Consider the following 10,869-nt stretch of genomic DNA (forward strand, 5'->3'; position numbering starts at 1 on the left):
TCGCCGCTTCCCTCTCTCCCTGCTCGCCGTACTCCCTGGAGCATGAGATCTCATTACCCTCGCTTTAGCGTGCGATGTCGCCTGTGTTTACAGACTGTAAAATTATCTGGCTGCTCCTGAAAACTCAGCCTCACCGTTTAACACGGTGACCTCCTGCGAGAGGGGGTTCGGCGGGGCGAGGGATCCACCGGCTCTTTCGTTCATCTCTGGTGCACCTGCTGTTGTGCAAACAGCGGTGTGCTGTGCTGCCGGTGCTTTAACAAGCTCCCATAAACACGTTCCCCTTTAGTCCGTGGTAAGAGTCCTCCAGCGAGTGAAAGGCGTGGGAGAGGCTGGGGAACCCCTTCGCTTTTGGCCGCAGGTGGGAGGAGGTCCCGGCTGGAGAGGTGCACCACAGGATGCTCCGTGCTCAGAGGCTCCTCCCAGGAGTGCCCGTGGCTCCGTGTGCAGCTCGTGTTTGGGTGGGACAGGACGGCTGGGCGTGCAGAGGCCCTCACCGGCGTCACCTGAACCCCTGGGGGGTGGGTGCGGGACGTTTCTTTCCAGTGAGCCTGAACGCTTCCCGCTGGGAGCCCCTGGAGAAGAGCGAGAGGGATGAGCTCAGTGTTGTTACATTGACACATGGTCTTACGAGAGCCTCCGAGGGTCGAGGTCCTCCAGGAGGACAGAGGCTTTTCATTTCCAGTTCCCATGCTGCGTACGGTCTCTCGTCTCTCTGGGACAGGATCCCGAGAGCAGGTTGGTGCCCCAGCCCCTTCCCACGCGGGGCAGCAGCCCACTGCTCCTGCTCAGGTGGGTTTTCTGACAGCGAGGCCAAAAGTGCATTTCTTGCCTTCCCTGTCCTTTGGCCTATGGTTAAAAAAGGAGAGAGAAGCATCCTCTGATTCACTAGCGGCAACTCGGAAGGTGAAAAATAGAAACAAATGGGACTGGGCAAGACACGGCTGTCAGCTCGGATCTGTCCGCGGAGAGCGAGGGATGCGTGGTCCACCTCGGTGCATCCCAGTCCCCGCTCGGGCAGCAGCCCTGCCCCGGGCGGAATCAGCCTGTCCCCTCTTTGAACTGCGGCCATCAAAAGCAGAGCGGTGTAAAACGCAGGCTGGCCCCTGATTGCCTCCTCAGTGTTAACCCTGCGCTGCTCGAGGCCCAGGAGGCAAGTGCGGGTGTGCTGGTGTCTCTTGCTGGTGGCATCTGATGCTCTGCCGTGGTAGACCTTGTTTTGGGGCCATGTCCTGGGAAACAGCGTGGTCTTGCCCTTCGGCCGCATGGGTGCAAGGGAGAGGATGTTCCCCAGGCATCCAAATCATCTCGAGGGGATCGGGCTCTGCTGAGCGGTGCTGGACCCCCCCTTTGCCCTGTCCTTAGCCCATAGCTAGGAGCCGTACCGAGGACCGGTGGGTGTGAACTGTGAGCAGCGATGGCATTGGGTCCGTTCGGGTGCCGGTTGGAGCGTGTTTCTCCTGTCCCTGTGGGAAGCCACGAAGAGAAGCGGTGGCCGTGGCCGCCACACTGATGGACCTCTCTCCTCACCAGGCCCTCTTTGCGCTCTCCTCCATGCTGAGACACTTCCCCTACGCCCAGCAGCAGTTCCTCAAGCTGGGCGGCCTCCAGGTGCTCAGGAGCCTCTTCAGGCAGAAGGGGATGGAGACCCTCCACGTCCGTGTGGTGACGCTCCTCTACGACCTCATCGTGGAGAAGGTGAGGAGCCGGGAGGGAGGGAACGGGACCGGCCAGGCGCTCCTGACCGTGACACCCTCGCCGAGCCAAAGGGGCCCTGGAGCATCCTTGTAGGACGGGGGTGAGGAGGGGCCGATCCAGCATCGGTGCTGGTCCCTGCCGTTGGGATGAGTTTCCTCCAGCCTACGGGCCACCGCTGTGGGGCACGAGGGCCTGGGAGAGCCCAGAGCCAGCTTAAAACTTTATTTTTCATTAAACCACTGCCACCATTTCCACCCAAGGGTGTTTAAATAACTAAACGGTGAGGACGCGAGCGGGGTACGTAGGCGCCGGGCTGCGGCGAGCTCGGCTGCGGTGTCCAGCGCCGGCCGCGTGCCGGGGGACCAGCCGCCGCTGCTGTGCCCCTGCTGCTGGAGAAGCCCTCGCTGGAGCCGAGCCCACAGCATCAAGTGTTTTATTTTCGAATACCTTGGATTACTGTTGTAAATGTCAGTTGAAAACCCGTCTTTCCTTGCCATCGCTTGTTGTTTAGTCTGTGCGTTTCTCTTACTCCAGAGAATGGAAATTAAATCCGCTTTCGCTCAGTTTATAGCCAATTTGCCCTGCAGATTATTACTGCTGTAATATTTGGATTTCAGGCACCGCAGAGCAACGTCTGCGGTTTAAAACAGTTGTATTCCAGGAGACTTTGTAAAGGTGCGAATTACTTCAGCGGGTCTGAAATCTTATCAGGTGCTGGCTCTAAGGCGCAGCGATCCCGTCTCTCTGCTCGCGTGGCAAGGGAGCATTTGGCCCCAACCCTTCCCGCTCGCTCCTGCTGCACGTTTTACGGCCGCCCCATCTGTTCCCAGCTCCGCCGTGGCTGGGGGCGGTCCGCAGGCCCGGCAGATTCTCGGGTTTATGTTAAAACAATGATTTTTTTTTTTTTTTTTTGCTGCCCTTCGGACTGGGAACGCCGCGTATCAATCCCAGCCCCTTCACGGAGGGGCCCGGCGGGGAGCAGGGCTGCTCTGAGCGGGGGTGGCACGTTTGGGGTGGGCTGGGTGACAGATCGGTTGGTTTGAAAATCGTAAACCACCATCGGCAGCTCTCTGCGCTGAAGCACAAATTGCCGGGACTTTCGACGGCTTTTTCTGCCGCCTTCGTTCCTTTTCACCCCAAATCTTGCAGGGTCAGCAGGGGTTTAGCGGGCAGCCCCCTTGGGGGACCGGGGAGGTCTCCTCGGCATTGTCCCTCCTTGTCCCTTGCTGTGTCCCGTAAATCCGTGGGATAAACCAGCACGACCGAGCTCCCCGCAGCAGCTGCCGGGGGACAGCGGGCCACCGTTGCCAAGCTGGTGAAGAGGTCAGAGAAAATGTTACGGGCGCCCTCGGGGACCCAAGCGGCCCTTGGGGACGGGGTCGTCCGACGGCTCCTCGTGGCAGCTCCTGGGCACGCTGGCTGCCCTCTCCCTTCCCCAGGGCTGGATTTCTGCTCAGCAGCCTTGCAGAAGCCCTCGTCTGCCTTCAGCAGTCCGAGGCAAGCCAGCCCTGCGTTACGCAGAACTAATTAGTGAAGGGCAGACATGGTAATTATCACAGGGGGCCACCAGCCAAGCTGGGGGGATCCGTTTGGGGCATGGAGCCTGTCTGGGGGAATTTCACGCTGTCGACAGCCGCTCCACCGCCCGATCCCCAAAGGGTGTCGGGGGGTGGTGGGAGGGTTCTGTTCCTCCCCCTGGCCTGGCGCTGCTCGGGCCGGTCGCTGGCAGGGAAGGGAGCAGGCAGCCCTGCCTGCCCCGGTCCCACGGGCACCTTTCTGCTCCCTCCCTGCCGAATTTCACTATTTAGGGCCAGGCTGGGAAGGGAAGGTCTGGCTGTGGCTGGAGGAGACCAAGATCTCCATCTCTTCCATAGAGCAGCACGAAGGCAAGCAGTGATGTCTGCTGGGTGCTGAGGGAGCCCAAAGCAGCAGAGCCAGAGGTTTACAGGTCTTCTGCTGAACTTCCTCCCCCTGGCTCCGAGTCCCCGTTCAGGGCTGTGTGACACTGAAACCCCCTGCCACCAAGAGGTTCCCAGGGTGGGCAACCAGCCCCTGTGGCCAACTTCATCCCCAGGCAGCGGTGAACCAGGACACAACCTCGTCTCGGTTTTCCGTTGCGAGTCACCTTCCACAGGAGGTGTTATGGGACGCACATCCTACTCCCCCTACTCCGTCACCTCCTGGGAGCAGCTGCTCTCCAATGGGGATATTAATCCACGTTCCACCGCTTCCCACAGATGCTGCTTGAGGACTCGCAGCACGGAGACCAAATGGAGGAGAAAATCCAGCAGTACCGGCAAGTCAAGCTGGTCCCGGCGGTGGTGGAGCAGGACTGGTGCGTGGTCGTTTCCAACCTCTTGGCCATGCCGGAGCACGACACTCGGGAGAAGGTCCTCAAGACGGTGGGGGTGCTGATGGCCTTCTGCAAGGAACGCTTCCGGGGGGACCAGGCCCTCAGCACCACCCTCAGCCTCCTGCGCAGCGAGTACGAGGAGCTGGCGGCCGAGGAGCAGAGGGAAGGTGACAAAGACGGCTACTTCAAGGAACTCCTTGGCTCTGTAAATACCATCATTCAGGAATTAAGATGAAAACAGCTGTAGATTCAGTTCCATTCCAGATAATTCAGGGCGACGGCGTGAGTTTTGATGTCTCCAATGTAAGCGCACTTTTGAATAAACTGCTGGACTAAGTGAGATCCCACCACTGGGCGGGTGTGCCGACGGCTTCGTTATTATGACACGCACACGGCTGGGGGCACGTTTCTTTTGCGTGGGGTGCTGCTGGAAAACCAGAGGTGTGGACCTCAGAGGGAAGGAGGTGGAGGCTCAGCCTACGCCGCCTGTCACCCTCCACCCGCGATACCTGAAGCACGTGGCTGAGCGTTCTCAGTCCGTCAGCGGGGTGATTTGGGGTGGGAAGGACCGAGGGACATGGGGCTGTCCTTGTTACGCAGCTCCGCCGCGCTAAGGGAAGCGCTTGTTCCCGCAGCTCTGATCTGCCTTTGCTCTTGCCTGGCGATGGCCCGCCGTGTCCGTGATCTTTTATTTGCTCGGTGTGATGATCTCGGCCCTCGCACAGCACCGTTTGCCGGGGGCTCGGTGTCGTTTCCTGGCAAGGCTGGTTGGAGGGGCTCTCCGGAGGCCTCGAGTCCAGCTGTCTCTCGGAGCGGCGCTGCCCCTCGGGTCAGTCAGCGTGGCCAGGAGCAGCCCCAGGACGCCCAGCTCCCCCCGCCCCGGCTGTGTCACCACGCAGCTCCGCCGCGGCAGCTCCCCGGCCGCCCTCTCCCCTGGGAGCCCAGTCCCAGCCATCTGGGAGTCAAAGCGTCTGGCTTAGCCCTGGTGGGGTGCAGCCGCGGAACTGCTCCTTCCGTCACGGGGGACAGCGCGCTGACGGAGCACGCTTTGCCCCTCAGCAAACCACCGAGTCTTTCCGCTTGCGTTGTCACCCTTGGCGATGCTGCCAAGATGACGATCTCCAGGCCTGAGGCTGGCCGGCCAAGGGGTTTTGAGCCGTGACGTGGAGCTCGCTCTCCTTCCTGTGCCGGGCTGGGCCTCTCCCTTCACACCCCTCTCCCAGGTGCAGCTTCTCCTTTTTCCTCCCGGCTCAGGTCCCGTCCCCCCCAGCCCCCCTCTGCCGTGCTCCTCGCGTGGATGGGCCGGTGGGGACAATGTTCTGCTCTCTCCTCACAGGGCTGAGTCCATCTGCCCCCATCGGCCTTCCTCAGGCGAGGAAGAAACCCAGGACTTGCCCCAGGCTGGGAGATGCCTCCCACCTCCCCACCCTGCCCAGAGATGGTTACAAAACTAAATTTATTCATTATATTTTATCTGTTTAATTTCAGTCCAAACCCCTTCCTTGTTCTGAACCCTTTTTGGGGAGGACTGCAGGTTTTTTTAATAGAGACCAATTCCATTTCTCCCGTGTCCCCCTGAGAGAACCGTGCAGGTGGGGGCTGCGGTGAGCCCAGCGACCTCCGTGGTGCTGCCCCGTGCCTGGGGCTGGGAGAACCGGGCACTAATGGCTGGCTGTGGCGAGGAGAGGAGGGAGAGGAAGGGCAGAGCTCCATCCTGCTGTCCTGCCTGGTGCCATGTGCACAGGGGACCCTCTCACACGATGCTTTCCTCTTCTCCTGCCCACCCAGCCGAGTGACTGGTGTCCTGTGTGGGGACCGTCCCCAGGTGTGGGGCAGGTGCCGTTCCTCTCTGGGGGGGAGCCCCTACCCCTGTGGCCTCGGGCCCCCCCTGGGATTTGGGGTCTGCAGAAATGGAGCAAACTGCACAGCGCTTTTGGGGGGGGTTGCATCGTGGTGGGTTTCCTACAGCGGGACGCGGACACAGCTCTGGAATTCGGCGGCAGCAGCCAGGTGCTGGCCACTGGCTGGGGCAGCTTCAGCAATTTTCCTGCCGGCCCCTCGTTGCAGGCGGCTTTAGTGGGTGGCAGCAGCGCTTTCTCCCCAGGGTTTGCTCAGCGGCACGACAAGAGGCGAAGGCAGCGCGTGTCGGGGCGTCCCAGCGCCGGGCTGCAGAGTGTTTGGCCGCAGAGCGATGCTGCAGCCGCCCCGCGCCGGCCGGCGAGGGCTGCCATCGGCCCAGCCGAGCACGCCCTGCTCCCAGTGCCACGACAATTATTTGTAATTCCTGTATTCCCGTGCAGAGTTGCTTTCTGGCAATAACGGGTATTTCAATCACCGCTACTCCTGCCGCCGGCTTAATGGGACCTGGGGGCTGCAGCACCGCTGTTAGCCACGCAAGTGCAGGAAAATAAATTAAGGGAAAGCCAGGCTGGTCCCTCACCGTCCCCCAGCCCCGAGCCGGGGCCGGCGCAGCCTTGCGGGGCTTTGCCAGGCCGATGATGTGTCTGCGCAGCAAACGCCGCTGGGGCTTTGCAAGGGGCTGCGTGACAGGTACCTCCCCACGCAGCATGGCCGGCTAGTGCAAGGCTCTTAGCCCTTCTCGTACTAAAATATTTTTGGCTACTGTTTACAGCATGTCAGTTGTTACTGTTAAGTAGTGGGGCTAATTATAAATATTGATTTTTATTAATTTTTGTCCTCTTTTTGGGTTTCGATTCAGGCTGTTTTGCTGGGATTAAAAATGATTTTTTTTTTTTTTAAATGCATTTCCCAGCCAGTCCTGCCAGAGTTTTGCTTTATAGATTAAAAAAGAATATGTATATATGATGGCGATGGCCAGGGCCAGCATGGGAAGGGGCTTCTCTGCACGAAGCCTGACCCTCCCCCCCACCCCGGGTGATGCCCTGTGGCAGTGGGGGGGTGGGGGTGTCCCCGCTGCAGGGCGCTGCGCAGGGCCATGCAATGCCCTTTGGTGCTCGAATACCACAAATTAAATCACCTGGAAAAGCTGATCACTGAGTGCGTTAAGTAAAACACAGACGATTACCCAGGTGCTGTAGCTCTGGCAGGACCATGCACAACCACGTGAAGCCACTAGGAACCAGCGCCGGGGGGAGCTGGCACCTCTGCCCCTGCCCCCAGGACCCCCTTCCTGCCAGCACGGACCCGGCCCTGACATCGGCCCTGGGGCCCTGCGCATCCCCCCGGCACCGCTGGCGAGCAGCACCGCACGTGTTTGTCTGCTGGCACCCCACGTTTCGGGATGTGCCCCCCCCCCCCGCTGTGGTGCAGGCAGCTGGACACTCTCCCTCGCAGGGCTGACCCGCTGGTTGCAGGTCGCTGGCAGGACAGAGTGGTGAGGGGGCCCCGAAAAGCTGCTCAGCCGCCCCGTGATGTCGCTGGGAAGCAGGGAGATGTCAGGGTGCTCTGACAAACGGCAGGTCCTGTGCAGGGCCGTGCTCACATTGGGCACAGGAGTGTCCTGGTGCAGGGGCTGGCAGGTGCCTCAGGCCCACCTGCAGCGTGGCAGCTCCCCCCTTCCCAAAGCCCCCCACTGCGGGACAGTCCTCCCACAGGTGCCTGGATGCCACGGGGATGGGCACGATGTAGGAGGAGCAGTGGCCCTGGAGGGGACGGGCACTGTGCGTGGCCTTGCTCCGTGCAGGGGGTGGCCACAGGGGTCCCCCCAGGCTGGTGCAGGTCTCGGGGCCACCACGTCCAGGCTGCCCAGCGCTGTCCCTGCAGGGAGCGATGGGAGCGCTGCCAGGGCAGCGGCAGGGGGAGGTGGTGGCAGCCGTGGGGCGTCTCAGGGGACACCAAGGGCCATGCCGTAGGGCAGCCACAAACAGGGTTCAGCCTTGGGCGCTGCAGCCTGAAAGAGCGGTAACCCACCACCCTGCCCAGTGTGCACGGCCCTGCCTGTCCCGAGAGGGTGGTGGAGAAGCGCAGGCGAGCACTGACCTGATGTCCCCATCCATCACCGCCAGCCCTGGCTGGTGTCCCCACTAATGACAGGTTTGTTCTCAAAATGGCGTGGCTGGTCCGAACCCCAGGGTAATGACAGGGCTGCTGCCTGCCTCTCCCTTGGCAGCTGTGGGAGGACACGGGTGGGGACAGGGACAGGCCCGTGCTGGAGCAGAGGCACGGGGCATCATGGCTGCGTCCCACTGCCGTGACTCATGTCCACCCACCGGGATTCCCGCAGCCTCCTGCGGGGCTGCACGGCGTCTCTGCCTGCTGCCGGGACCCCAGGCTGTGGCTCGTCTGCACAGGGACCACATCCCCGTCACGGGCAGGGACTGGAGGGGTCCTGGGGCAGATGGCGACCCCAGGCAGGGCTCCCCAGCCCAGGCACCTCCATGGGCCCAGGGGAGAGGAGCTGGGATAGGAAGTTGCCTTCACCCTTGATTTTTGCAGATAACAGGTCCCTCCTGCTCCCCACCCACCCGAGGTGGGGTAAGGCATTAAGCAGCAGTCTCTCCACGCTGGCATCGTGCATGTGCCCAGACCAGCAGCAGCAGTTTCCCTTTGCACCCACAAGAGTTTCAGGACGGTTGTGCTGACTCAGCCCCAAACCCAAATCCCGGCGAGCAGGGAGGGGGCTCAGAGCAGAGGCCATCAGCCTGGGATGCTCGCCAGGCATTTTGCTCCTCCAAAAATCCACAGTGCAGGGAAGTCCTGAGCCTTCAGCATTGGAGCATCTGCTGCCCCTTAATGGATTTTTTTTTTTTTTTTTCTTCTCCTTCCCCACCATTTGTTGGGGGTTTTGAACCCACACGCCCCCTCACCACCCACTGTGTATTTGAGGTTTGGCCACCTCAGCTTGTTTGGCACCTGCCACCCATCCTACCATTAGAAAAAAAAAAAATATGTAGCTTCAGGAGGATGCTTTGCTCCCCTCCCCGCACCCATCCTGCCCTGCTCACCCGGACTCCCCCCCCCACCAGCCAGGAGAGCCCCCGGCCCCGGCCGCCCTGCCCCGGGCTGGTCTCTGAGCCAGGCAGTAGCCAAGGGAGAGCACTGAATGGCAAAAAGGCATTTGTTAAACGGCATTAAACCTCGTTGTGAAGCCTTCACACGCAATTAAAGCAGCATAAATTCAACGTGGCTTGATTCACCACTGAATTGAATTAGGAGCACTTGAAATTTGGAATCAGACGATCTCCTGGGGATTTAATGTGGTTTCACTAATACACTTTAGAGGATAATGCAGGTTCGGCTTCCTGAGCGTCCCTGTGCAGCCAGGTCCCCACTCCCAGAGAGGGCAAGAGGGCTCAGGCACGGCCTCACCGGGCGCTGCTGTCCCACAGCAGCACACCCAAAAAAAAAAAAAAAAAAAAAAAAGCAGCCCCAAATCCTTCCTGTTCAACAAATAAATATTTTGGCGTGTTTCAGGTGATGATGGGGGAGCAGCCGTGCCCCTTCCCTGCCCAAAGCTGCGGTGGGTCCCCTCTGTCCCCAGCCCCTGGAGCCCCGTGATTTCTTCTCCTGTGAATGGCGAGCGATGCCGAGCAGGAGGGGAAGGGACGGGGAGGTTCAGGGATGGGGAGGCTCCGCTGGCCGCACACCATCGGGCAACGCGGCCGAGCAGCTTTCCCACCTCGTACCTGCACAGCTTTTACAGCCTGACACGGTCGCGCTCGCTCCCTCCTGGTAGAGGAGAGCGTTCCCCTCCAGCAGCCGCAGCGGAGACCAACTGCACGAGCCCTTCCCCAGCGCTTAATTACATCAAGCAGTAATTACTGTAATGCTTTTCAGTTGGCTCTCTAATAGTTACAGCTTCGCTGTGTCCGGACCCCCCCCCGCCCCTCGCTGCGCAGCGCAGCACCGCTGCCGCTTTCCCACGGGAAGTTTTGATTAAGACTGGTATTATCTGACACATCAGATCAGCGCTTCTACCTGTTTCAAACCTCCAGCCACCCGCTCGCAGCAGCTCGGGTCTGGCGCTGGACAAGCCGGAGCGGCCCCGTTGCTGCTTCGCTTGGGGCCACAGGAGTAAGAGCTGGAACTGCCCCCGCGCTGGGCTCCTCCCGAGCTCTGGGGTCGCTCTGAAACGAGGAATTGCCGCGCACCAGCCTCCTCCAGGCCTGCCAGACCAGGCTTTCGGCTGCGTGTACAGGTCGCAGGGATTTCCAAAGCCCCATCCACCCCCCGATGTACCCGTGCACCGTCGGAGCTTCCCTGCAGAGGCCACTCCGTCCCTCTCGCCAAGTTGACTCGCTTGGCTGATGGGGCCGGGTTTAAGCGCTGAGCTTCGCTAAGCCGACGTCCGCAGCACCCACGCGCAGCCAAGGCTCGTCCTGGTGAGCAAGAGCCGCGCAAGAGCCAAGTGCCGATAACCTCGTGCTATTTATACTGCAGCAGAGAGATCGAAAATCGGATTTAAGGGCACTAAACCCTCCCTCCGCTTTGGGCAGACAGGGTTCTCCTTTCCCCCAGCCCCTGCCAACCCATTCCTAAACAACGGAGCAATTATTAAATAAGTCACAGCCATTAAGGACTGTCCTCCTCTACAAACCCCAGGCAATTCCCAGAGGAGCAGCAATTCCCGGATAAAAATAAGAGACTGCCCGGTTGGGGCTCGTGGCCTCGCGTCCCCCGTCGCCGCCTCGCGAGCTTCCCTCGGGTGGGACCGGGTTTCAATTCGTGGCCGATTTGGTGCTTCAAGTTTGTAAAATAAACATGTATTTAAAAGCTAAATCTGCATAAATTTGTCTGTACATCTTGATATATGGTTGTTTTTTAAAGCTAATAAATTAATTAAATTAATAAATTGCATTTTGGGGGGGAATAAGAAGAGGCACTGAACAGCCCAGGAA

At 60.2% G+C, this 10,869-nt stretch overlaps 1 protein-coding gene across 4 annotated transcripts in view; it reads left to right on the top strand.

Annotated features, from left to right (window-relative positions):
- Positions 1 to 4,401, top strand: part of SIL1 (SIL1 nucleotide exchange factor) — a 97,091-nt gene extending 92,690 nt beyond the window's left edge. For all 4 annotated transcript variants that reach the window (XM_075766263.1, XM_075766266.1, XM_075766264.1 and 1 more), the window contains 2 exons: positions 1,534 to 1,698; positions 3,936 to 4,401. In XM_075766263.1, the coding sequence (XP_075622378.1) occupies positions 1,534 to 1,698; positions 3,936 to 4,286 (516 nt within the window). In that variant the 3' untranslated portion in view covers positions 4,287 to 4,401. The remainder of the gene's footprint in view (positions 1 to 1,533; positions 1,699 to 3,935) is intronic.
- The last annotated feature ends 6,468 nt before the right edge of the window (positions 4,402 to 10,869 follow it).

This window comes from Balearica regulorum, chromosome 14 (assembly GCF_011004875.1).
Source record: "Balearica regulorum gibbericeps isolate bBalReg1 chromosome 14, bBalReg1.pri, whole genome shotgun sequence".
Lineage (NCBI taxonomy): Eukaryota > Metazoa > Chordata > Aves > Gruiformes > Gruidae > Balearica > Balearica regulorum.